Here is a 21,478-nt window from a genome sequence, read left to right on the forward strand (position 1 = left end):
GCACTCCGTGCTCACCTGGCCTGTGACTGAGCATTTCTATCTCTGGCAGCCAACCCCGTGTGGAGTCTCCAAACCCAGCAGATCCCTGCGGTGCACTCCCGGGCCGCTCCTCCCAGGGGAGGAAGGGGAGTCTTCCCGGATCTGCCACTTGTTGGGTCCCTGCTGGAGGAGCAGGTGGCCCGACTGTGCCCTGGATCACGGTCTATGGTAACCCCGAGCTGAGAGTCCACTCCTCGGCTCTGTCTCTGCGGCCAGCTTCCCTGCTCCGATACCTGGGAGCTCTGCCGCACTCAGGCACCCCTGGTCTTTCTGTGACCCCGAGGGTCCTGAGACCACACCATCCCAGCGAGGGTTCCATCCCCCGCTTAGCCACTGGAGCGACATCCCTCAGCAGAGCCGACTTCTAAAAGTTCTGATTTTGTGCTCCGCAGCTCTATAACTTGCCAGAAGCAGCCAGCGGAGGCCCCCTCCCCCCACCATCTATCCTCCCGAATATCGCCTCGGATTTAATTCTCCACACGTCCTACCTTCCAGAAAGTGGTCGCTTTTCTGTTCAGAGAGTTGTTGCTATTCTTTTCTTCGATCTCCTGTTGAGTTTGTAGGTGTTCAGAATGGTTTGATCCCTATCCAGCTGAATTCCTGAGACCAGACGAAATCCAGGTCTCCTACTCCTCTGCCATCTTGCTCCGCACCCCCCCCACAAGATGAGTGTTTTTGGATAACTTGGTATTTCCAAAAAGGGAAGACAACATAGGAACAAAGAAATGCCAACCAAAGACCGTTAAAGTGAGCAACTAAATAATAGATAACTGGTTTTATAATCTATAGAATACTTAAAAAAACATGTATTTCTGTAGACAAAAAAAAATTTTGCACACTCCCTCTTTGAAAGAATTGCTGTAATTTTCACTCTCCTAAAATCAGAACCTGAGACAAGGCCTTGGATGCTGGCAGTTCATCTGCGAACTGCTGATCCAGGAGCCCAGAGCCAGTTGTCAGAGCTTAGTTGTGAGTTATGGAAGGACAAAATCTGCAAGGGGTAGCTGGGCCTGGTGGTGGGAGAGGTCAGAACTCCTCCTTCTCCCTATTTCCCTTATCCATGGATGTATCTACCAGGTCCTGAAGGCCAGTGCCCAACCTTGAAGTGTCACCTCCAAGCTGACCCATTCCAGCTAGAAAACAACACTAGTATGTACCAAAATCTGTCTGTGGTGTCACAGAGGAGAATCACCTGGTCTGGGTTTTTATCCATTTCACTATAAATTGTGTTACTGAATTGATATTTTAATTGAGAGTGTAGCCAATGTTAAATGATGTGCATTCCCTCCAACATTACCCACATTTCCTTAGTGCTCCAGAGACCCCAGGTCTTACTATTCTTTGCCTGTGTGTGTGTGTGGGGGGGTGCACGCCTCAGGTAACAAGTAGAGGGCAGAGGTTCTGCAGTTCCCAGCACTTCTGTCTTCATGTGGAGTCCTTCTTTGAGGAAATTCTATTTTCCTTGACTTTTATATTACCTGATTTCATCTGACCATGGTGCCAAGTGAACTCTGTCTTTACAAAATCCATGCCAACCTCCCAGAAGTCTCGACAGGTGATCTGATTACCTCCAGGCTAAGGCTGAGACTGCGTATTAAAACTCCCGGGAAGCCATAGGTCACCCTTGGCTTTAGGAAGCTCAAATTTATCCCTCAAGTTCCTGATGGATATTTTCCAAAAGAGGTCTTTGCTGAATATATGACTTCTCTTTAAGCTTCTGTCTGACTGAGATCCTACACCATGTTTTTATTCATTGTGTAGATATAGGCATCTCCCCTTCCAAAGTAGGTCATTAACCTATCTCTGTCTTACCTCTTGGTATTTTATTTACTAGTAGTTGGATATGTATCTTCATTTTATCTATTTATTTTTTAATTTTTTAACTTTTTAAAAGATTATTTATTTGAGAGAGAGAGAGCTAGAGAGAGAGAGAGAGAACAAGAGCAGGGTGAGGGGTAGAGAGAGAAAGGGAGAAGCAGATTCCCCGTCCGATGCGGGACTTGGTCCCAGGACTCTGGGATCATGACCTGAGCCAAAGGCCAACACTTAATCAACTGAGCCACCCAGGCACCCTACTTATTTGTTTTTTAAGTAGGCTCCATGCCCAGTGTGTAGACACAAATGAGGCTTGAACCCACAACCCTGAGATCAACACCTGAGCTGAGATCAAGTGTCAGATGCTTAACCAACTGAGCCACCGAGATGCCCCTGGATATGTATCTTTAGACTGCCAGGAAATGGGTATTTATATTCAAGATGACAGTCTTTGTTTATATATTTGTGTCCTTGCCAGTCAGCTTGACTTGTCTAGAGTCATATCTTTTAAATCATAATCCTTTGCTAAAATGTGCAGGACTTTCTACATTCCATTATCTCTGACCATTCAATTTAGAATGTGAAATTGTTGGCCTATAGTGAATAGTAGTCCTACCCGTATGGCATCTTCTTTGAAGTTCTCAGGAGAGTGATGCATTAATTATGGAGCATTCTAATATGAAATATGTAACATATTTTATAGAGCCTCATTCTCCCTGCCCTCAATCTTTCTGTTATAGTACCAGAATCAACATTTGACTAACATTTATTTCAAAGTTATGTAAGATCCCTAAAACAGTTTAGCAAAAAGAAAGTGATATAAACATTAAGAGTGCTTGCAAATAACAATCAAAACCACTCTCTAAAAGAAAGATTCCATGTTTATTTCAAAGGAGATGTTTCCTGGCAGCTATTAGCATAGGTAGCTGCATCTTTAAATGAGGGTCATTTTGTATTACTGAAGAGCAAAAGTCTAAAGGAAATCAAAGGCTTTTCTAACTATTGGAATATAAAAACACATACCTGAACAACCACAACATTTCCATAAGCCAGTAAAATGATGACTCAGAAAGTTAAATACCCAAGCCACGAACAACTTACATATGAATATTTTAAAGTTATGTAGAAGTCCTATTTTTTAAATATTCATATAAATAGAAAAGAAATATATTGTGCAAAATCAGCTAATCACTCATTCTTCCCTGAAATGTCTCAAGGAAATTCACTCATTTCAAAAAATAATATGCTGAAGGACATTGTAGAGTTGCAACAGATTTATTAGGATGACAGTAAACATTCTTTGCCATTTGCTTTCTTTGATGTCCTAATGCAGAAGAGAATTTCAGATCAGGACTTTTTGCTAGTACACATTCTAATGCATTGCTCGCAGTTCAGTGATGTGCAAATCCCAGTGTGTTTGACTTCAGCCATATTTGTGGCCACTTAACCAAATTCCTCAGATTGTGGCCTGGTCCCTGGTTATTTCTATCGTCTAATGGCTGGTTCAAATTTCTACACATTTGAGTTGATTAATTGTGTGGACATAAGCTTTGAGCAAAATCAGATGAATGGAATGAACTATGTTGTGATTGATTCGGTGGGCTCATGAAAACAGCAGAAAGTGCCCAAAACACAATGGGCAGCAGAGATCCAAAGTAGCAGTATAATCCCTCACACCCAGTATATGATCTCTATTGAATTGTTATTTAATGCAAACTGATGAATGATCTTGATCATTACTATAAAACTTTGATCTCAAAATATGTATTGTAGATGGAGAAGATACAACTCGTCTGTTCCTTTGTAGCCATTGAAATCTTAAATGAAATGAATTTCTGCACTGAGTGTAGAACTAATTTCCATTCTTGTGGGCAGAGCAGTTCTCTTTAAAATATATTTATTGTATATTTTCCATAAGCCAAGCAAACCCCGGAATACAAAGATCTGTCATTGAAGAGAGAGTTCAGAATCTAGAGTGAGAGAGAAGTTTTATAATATAGATAGATATTAACAGAGTTGCAAGGAGCTCCAAAGTATCTCCAAACTACATTTTATACTCAGTAGCCTCCTTATATATAAAACAGAGAGAATTAATATTGTACAAATTAATATTGAATAGATTAATAATATTCCCCAACTCTTAAGGCTGTTGTGAGGATTAACTGCATTATTATAGATAAAATGCTCAAACTAGTGCTTGACACATATTAAATGTTAGCAATTATTAGCACTTGTTATCATCATGGAAACTCCACACTTCCCTTTCTTCTTTAGTTTCTGTAGTAGTAGCTGCTACTTGATGGATGCTTACTGTATACCACATCTTTTTTTTTAAGATTTTGTTTATTTATTTGAGAGAGAGCACAAGAGGGGGAGAGGCAGAGGGAGAAGCAGACTCCCCAGTGAGCAGGGAACCTGATGTGGGACTCGATCCCAGGACCCCGAGATTACGACCTGAGCCGAAGGCAGACAATCAAACGATTGAGACACCCAGGTGCCCCTACATCACATATCTTACTCCAAGTAATATTTCATTAGTCCTTCCTATAACTCTCTGAAGTAACTATTTATAATCCTAATTTATAGGTGGGAAATTTAGCATTCAGAAACTCAGTAATTTGCTTGATTTCAACTCTAGTAAATCCAGAGCTAAAATTTGATTCTATACTTTCCTTCTAAACCACACCATAGACCAAGATCATTAATGGAGAACTGGGATTATACTGCTCAGGTCTCCAGCAGTTTTACTCTCTGGAGGACTGGCCCTTTCCATCCACCCTGTGCTCTCTTTATGCTGAGATAGAGACCTACTATAACTTGCAGGGTACTGGAAAAAATATAGAAAGTGAATTCAATGAATTGTTCTAATATTTCCTCCCTTTCTACAGCAGACCTGTAGAGAAGATGGAGTTTATGGCCCCCAGGTAATGAAGAAAAAGTATTTGAACATTAGACCTCCCATATTCAATGGTTTGTAGAAAAACCTCTACTTCTAGAAGAAAAACTTCTATCATGTCCCATCCATTTCCAAAGCACTGAGCAATCAGGAGAGGAGTGAACAAATGTGATCCATGAGGAACAGGGATGAGCAAGGTTACAGGAGAGAGGCACACTTTGCTTGGGCAGAGCCCACATTCACTGCCCTGACCAGCCTACCCTGTGTCAGGCTCCTCCCTAGGTCTTAAGCAAACTAAGTGTAATTAAAAGGGTTTTTTTTTTAACAATACTCAACTGTCCTTTTATATGATCAGCTGTGTTTATTTTTATTGTTTTAAAACTTGAATATGTATGCTTGAGTAGGTGTGTGTACACACACACACACATATACACACAAACATGAGTGCGTGTTTTCTTTTTTTTTTTTTTTAAGGAATGGCTAAAATTAATCGAACAGTTAACTATTTTCCAGAACTGTTCATACAGTACATTATTTCATTTAATTAATTTCATTTCATAATTTACATTATTTCATTAATTTTTAAGGCAGCTCTATGAGGTAGTTATTATTATTATCCCATTTTCACAGATGAGGAAACTGAGGCCCCAAGAATTTTAAGTAAAATGCCCAAGATCACAAAGCTAGTAGAATATATGAGGTTGTAGGGCTAGTAAAAATGATAAGTCAGCTAGCTAAATGCAGATCTTGAGTTTTTTGCATTATGTTGGACTGCTTTCCATGGTGTTTAGAACATTTGAAAAATAATTAAAAAATAAATGTCACTCATAATTACACTGTTAAGAGATAATCATGCTTTTGTGCACAAACAGAATATGTCGGTGCAAAGTTTTCATTTTTTTCATTTGATGCATCATAATGCACAATTTAAAATATTTTAAGTTGTTTTAATATTACGACTTCATTTTCTATGGTATATATTATTTATTTAATGATTTCCCTGTTTTTAAGAATTCACATAGCTCTCATTTTTAACCATAAAAGTATTACATTGATATCTTTGTGTTTAATGTTTTTTATTCAATTATTTAAGATTGTTTTTTGGGATATATTCCTAGAAGTATAATCCCTGTGTCAAAGACATGATTTTGTTTTAAAGCTCCAGATTCCTTTGAATGAAAATTTATTTAGAACTTCTCATGAGAGTTTCTATTCTTTCTACCCATTGACCCCTTATTTACTTCTCTGTAGTGGCTCTTACCCCTGAAGAATTCCAAATTTCTAGTCATTTAGAAGACAAGTTGTTTTCCAAATGGGAGCCAGCTATTTACTTCAACTGATATTAGTTTAACAAGTTAAAGTAGTGTTTGCAACTCTTACACTGTGTTTCCCAAGTCAATCATTTTACTCCTTAAACATAGGCTTTGGAGTCTTTAGTGCTTTCCTGAAAGTTCTGGAGAATTCTGTCTGTGCTGCTACTTACTCTAGAAAGACCAGGTCTTCTTGGAGTCTTTCCAGTCTCTCTCCTCCAGGCTTTCCTATTCTCTCTGCCTCACAATATTATTCAAAGGTGGCTTCTACTTCCTCATTTCAGCTAGATCTATTGCTTTCCTAGTTTCTCTGGTGGCTGGAAGCTTCTTGTACTTAGTTTTTTTGAGCCACCATATCTTGCATTTAGGACAGCTGCATGTCCTGCCAAGTCCCTTGACTTCCTCTGGGTGCTGGGTTCTGCGGCCAGGCTTTTACGTGGGATTGTGAAACATATCATCTCTAGGCAGGAAGGAAAGGGATAATCTTCCAGTCCACAAAATGTCTCTCACGCATGACCTAAGAAGAATTCAAGATCCTGGACATAAGTAGAACTATGATTATTCTCAACACTGTAAGTCAACACTTATCAAATTCACTCTGAAGAAATAAGCTCCACTTTTCATTTACACACTTGGGGCTAAATCCACATTGCAAACAAAAGATAGGTTAACACAAGTTAGTTGGCTGGTAAACAAATCTCACCTTTTTAATGAAAGGATCAAGAAGTGCTCTGTGAGTTGCAAAGATGACCATGGGAGCCTATAGAAGACCATGAAAGACTAACTCTATTGTCCATGACAGCTTTCTATTTCAATGAGTACTGGTATTGGCCTTATAGAAATAGAGATCAGACGAGTAGAGTCCCATGTATTTAGCTGAGGACTAGGAGATAGAAATCAGAAAATTTGGGGTCTAATCCCAGCCATGACAATGACTTTACATATTTGGATAAGTCATTTTGACTTTTATTTCTCAATAGTAAGTGCTAATTTGAGGGAGATGACATTACAATATCAAGTGTGAACTGTGAGGAAAATTACAAAACAATCCATCTAGTCAATTCTTCATCTAGAGAAGAAGTAGGACTAGACAGAAGTCACCGCTCAACTTACAGCCCACACCATCTTTTAAGTGTGTGTGCTGCAACATTCATATTTACAAGGTTTTTTGAAATAATAAAATAATATTTAACTAGAATATAACAATTGAAACCATTCTAAAATGTTGGCCAAGTGGTAGAGTCAGTGACGGAAATCAAGGCCTTGTAAAAATAAGACCTGGCGACTTTGCATCTCTTAGATTTTTTCATTTCCCAAAAGAAGAAAAGTACGGGCTCATTCTGTCAACTACATGTTGACAGATTTTTAGAAACATGGACAAAAGAGAGTCCATCTTTTTCAAAACACTTTTTAATATTAACTCTCATGGTTAATGAAATTTCTTAGCAAAGAAAGTATCTTAGCTATGCAAGGGGTCAGGGGACACAGCAGAGAGGTGATGGAATATTTTAGGGACAGACAGCCAGGGACTTGGAAGACTTAAAGACCACTGAAACAAATATGGCTTGATTGTCTAGGACCAAACACTCGATCTTAGATAAGAAAAACTAGACCTGGGGTGCCCGGGTGGCTCAGTCGGTTAAGCATCTGGCTCTTGATTTCAGCTTGAGTCATGGTCTCAGGGTAGTGGGATCGAGCCCCAAGTCCAGCTCTGCACTGAGCATGGAGCCTGCTTAGGATTCTCTCTCCCTATGCCCCTCCCTTGCCCCCCACTCACACATGCTCTCTCTTTCTCTCTCTCTTGCAAAAAAAAAGGAGATAGAAAAATAGTTATAACTTCCTCATAGCGTGGCTGGGTAACTTCCTCATAGGGTGGTTGGTTGTGAGCATGATGTAAGGCAAGGTAAGCAAAACTTCTTTTTACATTGCTATATCCAGAAAATGTTAATTATTACTGTACTCTAGTGCTCTATGGTTCAGCTACTCTCTGGATTAAATCTCCCTTTATAAATGATGTGGAAAACAAATGCTATTTAAAATGTTTCTATAGAGGAAAGTGCATAGTGTGTCAAGATAGGCTACAGTAGGTCAGGAACTAACTCCCCCAGCTGTGGTGTTGACAGCCATCCATCTGGCCAACAGAAATATTTCTTCACTGTCTCCCCTCCCTTTCCCAGCTGTAGTGATCGCTGCTTCCCAGAAAGCAGTGTTTGTCTGTTCTCCCTCCTTTGGTGGGCCCTTGTCCTGTGTTTACCATATTATCCTCCTTATTTTCATAACTTCCATTGAAACTGTCATGAAAGTTTCATAACTCTCTATTCTCTAGTTATTTCATGCATATGAGATTTGTTTCTTCAGGTATTCTAAACCACTGGGAGGCAAGACCCACCTTCGCATCTGTAGATCAGAGTATCCAGCACAACTCTAGGCACAAAACTTGTGCTTGGCAAATGCTAAGCAAAGAACAGGAGGGCATTTTCCAGGTGACTGCTATCATAAAGCCAGAAGGTGAAATGGCCCTGTTGCCTTTAATGGGTATTATCTAGATTATAATGAGCACATTGAGAAAGAAGGAAAGGCAGAAAGATGCAAACCACAGGGACAAGTGGAAAGAACTAGATAAAAGACCTATGAGCAATAATCAAGCCTGAAGGCACTTGAGAAGCAAGTCACTTGATAACAATTTTTAGTAATAGCAATTTCTCAAGAAACAAAGAAGTGCCATTTGTCAGAAGCTTATAAAAAGAAAATCTTTTTAAAAATGGGAAAAGAAGATGAAATTGAGAAGGAAAATCATTTTCAGGAGAGTGACTGTAGGTTAATGGCATACTGAATAAATCTACAGAATTAGATAGTTCAGGCTGCCAGGTAGGTGTCTAACTCATCTTGTCGTTTGCACCACCTACAATAGATAGATAATTACCTCTGCCTTCCTTATTTTGAATTGCATTGACTCTGCTAAAAGATTAAATCATGATTATAAAGAGCAAATATTTTTAACACATACTATATGCCAAATCTATTTCACCTGCTTTAAATAGATTATTATATTTAATTATTGCATTAATGTAATGATTTAGGAGCTACTGGGGAAACTTCAACTCAGAAGTGTTAAATAACTTGCCGCTCGCCTGGGTGGCTCAGATGGTTAAGCGTCTTCCTTCAGCTCAGGTCAAGATCCCAGGGTCCTGGGATCAAGCCCCACATCGGGCTCCTGGCTCAGCGAGGAGCCTGCTTCTCCCTCTCCCTCTGCCTCTCTCCCTGCTCATGCTCTCTCTCTCTCTGTCTCTCTGTGTCTCAAATGAATAAATAAAATCTTTTAAAAAAATAATAACTTGCCCACTGAATTACTGAATTACACTGGCTTACACTGCTCACAAGTTGTGGGTCCAAGGGTTAAACTCAACAATCACTATTCTTAAGCAGCTCTCTTAACCACTTAACACCTCTTAATGGTAATACCCCCAAATATGAAGAAAGCTTATTCACTTGGGGTGGTCTAATTCTGTGTATTTTCATGTGAAAAAAAAAATACCCCTTCCTCCAAACTAATGTATATGTTGTCCTCTGTCCCAGTGCCATGATGATCATCCCTTATACTTTCAACCCCCAAATATCTGTTGGCCCTTCCTTCTTTCCCAATTTTCCACACTGTATCCAGTCGAAAACATTGCACAATGGTTCACTGGCTCATTAGCGGTCTGTGATTAATTTTGGTTAGACATCATTGGGAGTCAGATAGCAAGAGGTCTGGCAAGTGAAGGGGTTGGGTTAGTTTGGTTCTACTTTGTCTTTCTATGAGACCCACAATTCATGATCCAGAATAGTGGCTAATCTTTGGCCTGGCTTGTCGCCATGATTGCCTTTGAGGCCGAGCGTGAGGCTGAGGTCAGGGAGTGTGGCTTTTCCTCTTTCAGAGTAGATGTGGGAGGGAGCTCCAAAAAGATGGGGGTGGGGGGAGGCAATGGCTGGTATGTGCTTAGTGTGCACCAGTCTAGCTACTTTACGTAAATTATTTCTGATCTTCACAGTAACCTCTTGAGATGGGAAGCGTTCTGATGATCTCAGGAGGAAACCGGGTGGCCTTCATTGTAGAAAAATGCCCACATTCACACTGCATTAAATGACAGAACAAGAATTCATTTCAGATTCACCTGAAATGAAAGTCTGCTCTCTGCACTCCAAGGGCTAGGAGTTACCTGGGGTAAGGAGTTATGGGATTATAAACTCCTTGCACATACTTTCTGATAATGAAACTATCCTTTTGTGAGTGATCACTAGGTGCCAGGCTCTTTGCTGAGCACCTTCCATGTGTTATCTAAATTAATTCCTCACAACTCTATGAAATAGGTACTGTTGTTATTTCTAATTTACAGAGAAGGAAAAAGAGTCTTAGGAAGATTAAGAAGAAGTGTACCTGGGATTGGACCACCAGGTAATCTGGTCACAGACATCTTACTCCCATCTCTCAAGGGCCCTTTATAGGCCTAGCACAAACTAGATGTTTTTTTTTTACCACCTTGTCACCATTTCTCTCTAAGGTATATGTTGTTGTGTGTATGTAAGTATTTATGTAGTGCTTATTAAAATGTCAGGCATTGTTTAAACCTTGGGTGGGAATTCCTTAATTTAATCTTCACAACAATCCTGGGAAGTAGCTATCACTATCGTCCCTGTTTTACAGATGAGGAAAATAAGGCAGGTGTGGGTCAATCATTTGCCCGATGTCACACAGCTATCAAGCGGCAGGATTCTCTGCAGAGACCATGCTTCCATGCTCACTGAGCTCAGCTGCCCGTTACCATTCATACTGTTGCCAGAGCTCTGTTCCTAACACCTGGATCCAGTCTTGTCCATCCCCATCTTAAAGACTGGCAACTTCCCATTATTTATGACACAAATTCTAAAATATTTTGCTCGGCACTCAAGGCTCTTCGCAATTCGGCTCTCTCTTGCCATTCTGCCTTCATTTATCCTTTTGATTAGCTTGCTCCATCTACTCTAGACCAATTGCCACCCTTAAACTAGCCTGGCCAATCGTATTCAATGACTCGTGATTTTCTTCTCAGACTGGGAGTTTCTTCTTTGCTTTTCAAAATCCAAATCAATGTTCAAATTCTCTTAATAACTCTCTTCTCACTAAGCTTTCCTTGTTTCCTCTTCACAGAATGATACTTGCTGCCTTCTGGACTTATGTACACCTACATAATATCATGTCTTTCACTCTGTCTTGCTATTATACTGTGGTCTTTGTTCTTCTCCCATTCAGATGAGACCCTGGATCCCTTTAAGTCAAGGGCTGTGTCTTATTACCATCCCCTAACAGTTCCTTGTATTTAGTGCAGATCATTGGCATTTGTGAACACTGCTGAATGAGTAAATGTATGTGTAAGTGAATGGAAGTGTTGAACATGTTTTAAGCTTTGAGGGAAAAACAGTAGAACTTTTAAGTGCTGTGGAACTAGATGAACTTTCAGAGTTAATAAAAATTATTTTTGTGTTGCATGCATTTTTCAGATAAGAGTACAGCAATATTTTCTGGTTTCCATAGAACTAGCACATCAAAGTTGCTAACTTGTTCAACAAGACTTTGATGCAAAGGAGTTGTTCCTTAGTTGGAGAGATGAATAAAGTTGGTCTTCTGATGTTAGGTGGAGATAGAGAGCACTGTTTTTTCAAACTTTTTAAAAATATAACTCAAGAAGTTGATAATTATATTTTAACCCCATGATTTTTTGTCATCCTCCTTTCTAGCTGTCTTACTACCAGTGTAGGATTTATCTTTGGGTCCAATTTAAGAGTAGCAGAGGCAAACTCTTTCTGTTAATGCTTTAAGCCATAGCTCTTACCACTCTTAGGAAACACCCTATATATTTTCTGGCTCCTTGTTTTTGCTCTGTCCAAGTGTTCATTTCCCTGCCATGTCCCTACCCATCACCTCACGTCCAAATTCTTAGTCACAGAGGTCCATCTAAAATGTTCCATTCTCCATAAACTGTCTAGAGAAAAATTAATCTACCCCTCTCCTACCAAAACATGGCGTTTTTGCAATTATAATAACATTAATCATGTTTGCTTACTTCTCTCCTGGTGGCTTGTGAGCTGATTGCAAGTGGGGATCCTGGCATTTAGTGTCATGTTATACCACTTTCTCCAAGCTATCCTAGCTTCCATCCAGCTCTCTTAGCATGGCAAACTCTTTCCAATGTTAGGGCTTTAGAGTTTTGAGTTTCTCTGCCTGTGTGTTAGACACCTAGGGGAAACTGCAATTTCTTTTCTCTTTTACTTAGAATATTCCTACCAAGTAAGAGACTACATTTCTTCCTTGGCCTCTCATCTAGGTGTGGCCATATCACAAAACCATCTGGCACCAACAGGATATGAATGTAAGTGATTGTCTCCAACATATAGAGAAGGCACTGATATTATCATTATTCCACTTCACAGGGAAGATATAGGCTTACAGAGGTTCAGTAACTCTGTTAATTAAAGGCTTATACTTTCAAGTTGAGACTTTTCTATGCTCATGTATCATGTATCTGTTGTGAGTTTGGTTTGCAAGAGTTGTAGGATATCTGTAATTGCCATCCAGGTCCTAGTGAATGATGACCACACCAAGGCAGGCCAGTTAGTTCCATGATAGCCTATCCGAATACCTGAACATCCAGCCAAACTTCCTGTACAAGTGAAACGTTCCAGTCATCTGTTTAAAGAAGTTCTTCCAAGATGGCCATCTACCCTTCCTTCCTGATGGCTGGAAGCAACTGTAGAAGTCACAAGGGGGATGATGGAACTGCCCTTCTCAGCCTGGATCCCTAGATGACTTTACAGAGCAGAGCTTGACTGCCAACCCTGGACAGTTACGTGAAAGAGAAATAAACTTTTGTTTTGTTTAGTCATTAAATTTTAGAATCTATGTATTAACCATTACCCCCAACTAATACGCCCCAGAACCCAGAATACCAGTAGTAAATCCTACTGGTATTTCAGGTCTCTGCTTAAATACTCCTTTCTCAAAGAGGTCTTTCCCAGCCTCTCAAGAAACAATTGTCCCTTATATGTCCTATCTTTTGATCCAGCTCTTTTCTAGTAGAAAGATCAGTGCCATCTAGAGGGTTTTTTTTGATGTGGATTGTTGATCTCTCCCCCTACTGGATTGTAAGCTCTATGAGTGCAAGGACTGCATTTGCTTATTCGCCAGCACTAATGCACTGTCAGGCACATAGTTGGCTCCCAATAAAGATTTGTGAGATAAATAGAGCTAATAGTAATAATTTGCACAATAACGGTCACTTATTAAATATTTACAATTTTCAGGAATTGTACTAAGTGTTTTACATACATTATCTCATGTAATCCTCCCAACAACATACAGAGAAGCCACCGATAATATCACAATCCCAGTTTACTAAGAAAACGTAGGTTTAGAGAGGTTCAATAACTCATACAAGTTCACATAGTTCAAAGCTTACATTTTCAAGTTGAAACTTTCCTCTGTGCTCTTATATCTTTTGAGAGTATGGTTAGCAAGAGTTGGGTGCACAATATTCAGACAGTTCTGCTAATTGAGAAATCCAGGAATTCTACTAATTGAGATTTAGATCCTAGTGAATTACGACCATACCAAAGCCGACTGGTTTGTTCTGAACATGCCTGAACACCCAGTGGACTTTTCTGCACAACTGTAACACTTATATTCTTGTCTCTATCTAACTACAATAGGAACAAAGCCTAAACACTGTTTATAATTTAAAAATATTCTCTCAAGCCTGTGTAGTTAATTCAAGATAAGGCACGAAGAAGCATTCTTTGGAACTCCCAAAGGGGCAACTATGAGATTTTTTTTATTATTTTTTTCTTTGTTTGAGTCCAGGATTTGATCTGGAGTTGATTGATATTTTAGAGTTATGCATGATATTTTCTTATTGCATATTTGCTGTTAAACAGGCCCCTCACACACCACACCAACCAAGCCAAGAATTTAATAGTTAGCACAAGAAAAATCTCTAACTGTAAAGAAGCTGGTGGAGAATATTGAGAACAGTATTAAATCAGGAGTCAGGGTGCTGAGGATCTAGGTCTGCACTGTCCAGTACAGTAGCTATTTACATTTAAATTTAAATTAAATAAAAATTAAAAACTCAGTTCTTCAGTCCCACTAGCCACATTTTAGATGTTCAACACTCACATGTGTCTAGTGGCAACTGTATGAGACAATGCGGATTCATAGACCATTTCCATCATTGTAATAAATTCTATTGAACAACATTGTTCTAGACCAAGAATATTTCGGTCTCAAGACACTTTTAATCCCTTTAGACATTTTTTTTTAGTGTTTCATGTTCTTAACTTTTATTTTTATTTTTAAATTAAGATAGAATTGACATACATTATATTGGTTTCAGGTGTACAACATAATAATTCAATATTTGTGTACAGTGCCAAATAATCACCAAAATAAGTCTAGTTAACATTCATCATCACAGGTAGTTACAAATATTTTCTTGTGATGAGAACTTTTTAAAGACCTACTGTCTTAGAAACTCCAAATATGCGATACAGTATTGTTAACTACAGTCACTATGCCATACATTATACCCCCAGGACTTATTTATTTTATAATTGGAAGTTTGTACCTTTTGATCCCTCTTCACCCATTTTTTCCACCTCCTACCCCCTGGCCTCTGGCAACCACCAATCTGTTCTCTGGATTTATGAGTTTGTTTTTTGTTTTTGTTTCTGTTTTTGTTTTCTGATTCCACATAAAAGTAAGACCATATGGTATTTATCTCCCTCTGACTTATTTCATTTAGCACAATGCCCTCGAGGTCCATTCATATTGTTGCAAATGGCAAGATTTCATTCTTTTTTAAGTGCCTCAAGACACTTTTAAACTCTTAAAAATTATTGAGGACCCCAAAGAGCTTTCTTTAAAATATGAATTATAACCATAGTTATTTACTGTATTAGAGATTAAAACTGAGAAAATTTACACCAACTCACATTCCATTAGCCATCAGAGTAATGACACCATCACATATCATATAGTCCCTGGAAAATTCCATTGTAGAGGGGGTTGGGGGGAAAAGGCAAATAACATCTTAATGTTGTAAAAATGTTTTGACCTGACAGACACCCTGAAATGGTCTCAGGGTTTCCTAAGGATCCCCAGACCACACTTTGAAAACCACTGACTAGACCCAACTCTGTGAATACCTAGTTCTTTTATTCCCTTTTTCTTCCAAATGCTATCATGCTTATTTTGCCCAATAATAAAAAATCAATGTCCTGTTGATTTAAAAGGTTTGGCAAAGTAAATTTTTTTTTTTTTAAATCAAAGTCAGACTTCTTTGAAGGGGAGAAAATAAAGGCTTTCTCACCTCGGGACTACTTCTAACTGAGGGAGGCTTAGCAGCTACTCCAATGAGGAGTAGATTAACCATAGTTTGGATTCAATGGGTTTTAGCGATTTCTCTGCTTTGATCTCAATGGGGAGTAGATTAACCATAGTTTGGATTCAGTGGGTTTTAGTGATTTCTCTGCTTTGACCTCAATAGATTTTCCTAAACACATGTCAAACTCACAGTGGCTCAGGCTGAACAGCCTCAGACAGCAGCTTGATATTTATACTTCGAATTCTCCCAATGTAATTTGTGTTTGCAATCATGTCGCCATACCAGAAAGGAGCTCTTGAAAGATCATTATGCAGCACAAATGATAAGTTCCAAAAAAAAAAAAAACCAAAGTCCTGAATCTGACCTAAGCACCAAGAAAATGATTTCAGAATGTTTGGTTTTAGACTAAGTAGTCACAGGTCTTTGCTACTTGGTTCTGAACATATGAAAATATTATACAATGCTATTCCTGATCCTGAACTTTCAGAGTGAAAACTTTCTCTGTCAATGTACTTTTCCTGAGAGTAGAATTGAGTTGCTGACAAAGCACGTTGTAATAGGTTAGCCATAATAGATTTTGCAAAGATGTCTTTAATAAAAACAGGATCTTTTCTGGGAATTTGTTAATCTTCATTGTGGTAATGATCTGAATTTCGATGGTTTTAATTATAACAACTCAAGAAAGATTCCATAGATTTTATTAGTATCTGTGATCCAAGTTGCCCCTTGCTAGGATGTCTCTTTATGTAAGTGCATGATGTCTGAGATACATAAGGAGTGGAAACAGGAAAGGAAGAAATCCCGCTGCAGTGGTAAAATGTAAAACCAGGTTGGTGAAACACATCACCCAGTGAAGTTGTTGCCCCTTGTCCTCTGATGATTCTCTGCTAGTTCTTGACAAGAGAGAAGTTACTCACAAATAATCTACTCTGTCAGTGACCAAGTCCTGTTTCTTCCTCTTCTTTCTAGGTGGTACCAGTTTACCCTTCAAACCCTTCAAAAACATTTTTTAGGTAAGCCGAATGTGTATTCTGAATAAGTGTGAACTTTGAGGCCACCAAGGCAAGTTTCTTGAGTGATGCTGTTTGGATGGGCTGCTGGGTTGATCTGGATTCATGTACAGCTACTTTAAGTGCTTGAACCAGAGTTACCACCGAAGGCAGCAGTATGAGGGGACCTTCTTCATATATAACCTGAAGAGAAAGAATCACCTCTGTAGATTCAGAACAGCCTGACTCCTTCTTCACTATAACCCATCCTCAGATAGAATCAGGAAGAGGCATAATTATTCTGTTATTGATCTGGACCTCATCTAGTTACTTCTCCAACTTTGCTTTGGAAATGTATCACTTCTGAAAACCTCGCAAATGTATACTCTGTTGTGCTTGGGATCATATGGTAGTGTGACCATTTTGACTTGAAAAGAAAGAGGAGAGGCTTTGTGAATTAAGTTACCTATTGAACAATCAAATCACTGCAAATTATAATGTCTAGATAGCACGTTGTAATGGATTAAATCCCAAAGTACTGTAAGCCTTCTAAAAAACTAAACTAGTATTTAAAAAATCATTGCAAGCAGAGTCTGCCTTAGGCTAAATTTTATATTCAGTATGCACTGAGTCTTTCTTTTGCTTCCTAACTGCATTCTCTCTCTCTTTCTGGTTGATGATGATAACATCCTCTTATGTTAAAGAGTTATATAAACATCCTCCCGTCAGGGCCAAGTGCCTTTCTCTGTAAAGATGTCAGATTAAAGTTAGTACAAACTCATTTGACCATTTCCTGCCTTGTCATTCCAAATTCACGAGCCCCAAATGTTGGTCTATCCTCTTGGGGAAGTCCATGTTTTATCATGCTCCTCCTGATCTTCAGGGATGGGACCTTTACAGCTTGTTCCAAGTGCAGAGGCAGTGACAGTGCCCAGTGTAGATGTACCTCAGAATTATCTGCCCTAGGGAAAGAAGCAGGGAGAATTCACCACCAGTATCCTCCAGTATCCACTGGTGGCAACAAGAGAGTCAACCATCTCTCACTTCTGGGTGCTCCCATGTCATAAAAGTTCTAGGGTATAAAGCAAGAGACATGCTATGTAGCTAAGTCCAAGTATGGTAAGGTAATACCTACTCAGAGCTGTTTATTGCATGAATGCCTGGGTAGAGGGTGAGCCCAGAGGATGTGAGACAGGGCACAACCAAATAAAATAATTACAAATATTAATAAGTAATGCAAAAGTCTATGGACTGTGTGGGAATGTTTTGTCTTGGTGCAGAAAATAAAACGTAAGCATTCTGGCTGAATTTTTCTGGCAAAAACATGATTGATTTGTCTGGATACAGAATGTATCCAAGGAAATAAATTGAGCATAGAGCTGGGCAAGATTCCTCTGGTTCAATGCTCTGACTGTTCTCGCATCCTACTTCTTGGTATTCCTGAACAGTTGCCTTTGTTCCCAGTTTGTTGGTCTCTGAGAATGTGGCCAAGCAAAGTAGGTTGAGGTTTTACTGATAAAGTTTCTTATTCTCCTAATCTGATGGCTCACAATGAGTCAATATGTGCTTTGGCTGGGCCTTTAGGTAATACCACTGCCACTCCGATAGACTGCAGCTGCCTGCCCTTTGGTTGGCTTGGATCAGTGCCTGGGTTGCTCCTCTGCTCGCTAGTGGTAAAGGGAGGTCAGCCAAGTCCATCATGGGTCAGAAGTTAGGCCTTAGACAGCATTGTTGATGGGAGGAAGCTAAGAGAAGCCAGAGAAATAGGAGAAGAAAGGAGTGGTCCTCTTCCTAAGAAATAGCACACTCAGATGTAGGCTGGGGTTCTAATCATGACTGTGCCAAACAGGATGAAGAAGGGGTGGTTACGTGATGAACTGGATTTCCCAATGGCACCTTGATGGGCCAACCTTTATCATAGTTTTGTGTTCTAATACAGATGTCTGCTGCTCATCAGAGTCAAGGTCAGGTATGCTAGTTGGTCTTTTAGGGAACCTCCAAGTAGTACTCCTTACAACTTCCTGGATTATGAGTCTTGATTCAATTAAGATAAGAAAAAATAAGTTAGATAAAAAACCAAAATACCACCCTTACTACTAATAAAGCTGATATTAAAAATCACAATTTATGGGTAGATGAACTCCTTAATACTGAACCCCAGAATTAGGCAGATTTATCTACGTAGTCACAAGTTGGGTCGGAAAATTACGGACATCCCCTGTGGGGTAAGCTACTTTCACACATGACAGAGAACAGAGCAGATCACTTGCCATAGGGGCACAGGTGGCTCCCATGAGGAAGATAAGCGGAAGATGTTATGTTATGCAGATCCACTTACTTGGTTTATTACAAACTCATCCATCTAAATAATCTTTTTTTTTTTTTTTTTTTTGAGAGAGAGAGAGAGTACATGCAAGCAGAGGGAGCAGGGACAGAAGGAGAGGGAGATAGAGAATCTTAAGCAGGGTCCACACAGGTGCCCCTCCATCTAAATAATCTTAATCTTCCTCTCAGAAGCAGAGAGACCAGATTAATGAACTTTTTAATACACCTTCTTTTCCATAGGTAGATACATCATGAGGGAGTAGAAGCAGGTAAGTTTACAGGTAAAATGCCTGCTTTTCCTAAGCGGTACAACCAGCAGCTCAACTTGCACACCCCCCACCCCCCTCCCCATCTCTTCTTTGTGGGTAGGCTTGCTGCCGGATCCTTTACTTTCACACTATGGCTCATTCTGCCGTTGTATATTTTGACTTCCCTGGGTCAATATTGAGACTGATAAAGAAAGATGACAAGGAAACTGAAATTTATGAAGGAAGTCTTTTTATACCCATTTATTTACCCAATGGAGAAAGAAAGCTTCAAAGATTAATAAGATACATGCTATTTCAATGATTCTAAGACTCATATTTGATTACATTTTAACATCTCCGAAGTCATGATATACTTACCAGTAATGGGGAACACAGATTATTTGACTGATATTTCTCCTTCTAAATGGTATGTAAAATAATGATGACTTATAATCTGTAGTGTCTAAGAATGAATAAGTAGCTTATAAATGACGAGCCTCAAATTTGTCACTTGGGTTGTGTGATTTCAAACTTCAGAATATTTTTTGGCCCACAACAATTTTCCCCTGAAATATCCAGGCAATTAAGGCAACACACGTGTTTCATGTTCTATGCAAATTATTTCCTCCCTTCCCCACGTCATTTCACATATTGTCATGCAGTTTGGCATTCAGTGTTGCTTGACCACATCTGTATAGAATTATGCTCCTGGGGGAGCCAAATTCCTTCTTTTGTGAACCGAGGCTTCTCAATGAGTTTTATGAAGTGGGCCGATGAAACATGTTCATTATCACAAGTTGAACTAATGGTAATTGAATGTTCCAGCAGCTGGGCCTTGCTAGAAGAATAAACTGGGGCTGACACTTTATGTAAATTCAAGTGGAATGTGAGGGAAAAGGCTAGGGAACTTTTCTTATTGCTCAAGACTCTTCCCTTTTGCAATCAAGAAATGTGGGAAATAACTATAGTGATTATTTCATAGCTGATTTCTCAAGCAATGCTTTGAAATTTTTTCAATTAAATAAATCTTAAGTGTCTCCTCTGTGCAAAGCATGAACTGGTTGCTTCAGGAGATAAGACGCGCCACCTGCCATTGAGAGTCTAACATGACACAAAAAGGGACTGCACTCATGACTAATAGGAGAATGAGAGGGTCAGACAGGTGATATGGGGTTTTGGAGAAGGAAGAAATCACGTACGTATAAGAGAATCAAGAGAAGCATCACTGAAGCAATGGCAGAGCTTCAAAAACTTGGGTGAAATTTTCTCAACTAGAGATGTGATTGAGACTTCTGGTCTCCAATAATCTAGGTCATCTGGAGTCCCACTCTCACAGGAAACAAATAAAAAGGGTAGATAAAATATTTTGTAAAGCTCTTTTAAAAGCTGAAAAGCCAAAGCAATAAAGAATTATTAGATCAAGATTTGAAGGACATCAGGAAATCATATATATAAAAGGGCCCTTTGTCCCTAAGGAGATTCCCTCATTCCCCCAAATCTGAACTCTAATTTTGATGACCCATATATAATGGCCAGTTTAATAGAAGACAGCTGTCAATGAGTTCATAATGCAGGAGACTGCACAGATAGGCTAAAGAAGACCCAGGTGTAAGCCAGCCCTCAACCATATTTCACGCTGAATGGCTAAGTCCAGGTAATATTAAACTTCAAACTTTAAGATTTGAGGTAGTCCTGGCCTGACAGAGATTTGGAACACAAATCAACATGGGGAAAGGCAATGAGCAGTACGTGGGCATACACCATCTTCAAGTTCAATATAGTTTGTTTGCTGCTGGTAAGGATATGACCACATTGATGCAGACACTGACATTACTAACATTGTGTAAGGGTGTGTGTGTGTGTGTTGATTACACTATAAATTACCACATTTTAAAACTGGTATCTTTAATGACAAAGAATCTTCCTGCATTTGTGATTTTCTCAAATTATGATACTGGGTGAATATTTAAGTAAAGAATATCCAGCTCAATATTTTACCTGGATTACATATCTTTCTCTCCATGAAATGGTTTCTTATTCTAATAGTACCAAGTATAGTGAGTCCTTTCCGAGAATGTCTATCTTCAAAGTATGCTAATCATGGTTCAATGTCCTTTGAGAACTTGTAATTAAAAAAGCAACTTTTTCTCAATGGGTATGACAGACAATTTCCTTCAATAATTTGGGTTCTTGTAAGGTGTCACGTATCTGGTGCCTGCATGCTATAGCCAGCATATTAGCCTTTTGAAATATGAGTATAAAATGCAAAGTATTTTTTTTTCCTTTAGTCTCCATTGTTGGATCATCTTCAACTTCAACTTTCTGACTTAAATGCTAGTCCATCCTGTGACCTCTTCTCAATTTTATCTACAATCAGGACCTAAGTTAACTTTCTTTTCTAAATCTTATTTTTATTTTTTTTAAAGATTTTATTTATTTGTCAGAGAGAGAGAGAGCACAA

General features: G+C 39.1%; 1 protein-coding gene and 1 long non-coding RNA gene across 3 annotated transcripts in view; one reads left to right on the forward strand and one right to left on the reverse strand.

Moving 5' to 3' along the window:
• The window catches only part of LOC145720184 (uncharacterized), a 64,083-nt gene that overhangs the window by 11,340 nt on the left and 31,265 nt on the right, over positions 1-21,478 (reverse strand). Inside the window, exon 3 of one of the 2 annotated variants that reach the window (XM_081812289.1) lies at positions 16,459-17,406. The exons of the other annotated variant lie outside the window; for it this stretch is intronic. Coding sequence (XP_081668415.1) covers positions 17,223-17,406 — 184 coding nt within the window. The 3' untranslated portion in view covers positions 16,459-17,222. Of the gene's footprint in view, positions 1-16,458; positions 17,407-21,478 lie in introns of those variants that run through there. 2 annotated transcript variants of the gene reach the window in all.
• The window catches only part of LOC145720185 (uncharacterized), a 28,360-nt gene continuing 23,305 nt past the window's right edge, over positions 16,424-21,478 (forward strand). The window contains exons 1-2 of the long non-coding RNA XR_014142999.1: positions 16,424-16,468; positions 19,010-19,038. This is a non-coding gene — a long non-coding RNA (uncharacterized LOC145720185). The remainder of the gene's footprint in view (positions 16,469-19,009; positions 19,039-21,478) is intronic.

Source organism: Leptonychotes weddellii, chromosome 2 (genome assembly GCF_054177405.1).
Source record: "Leptonychotes weddellii isolate Sample4059 chromosome 2, ASM5417740v2, whole genome shotgun sequence".
Classification (NCBI taxonomy): Eukaryota; Metazoa; Chordata; class Mammalia; order Carnivora; family Phocidae; genus Leptonychotes; species Leptonychotes weddellii.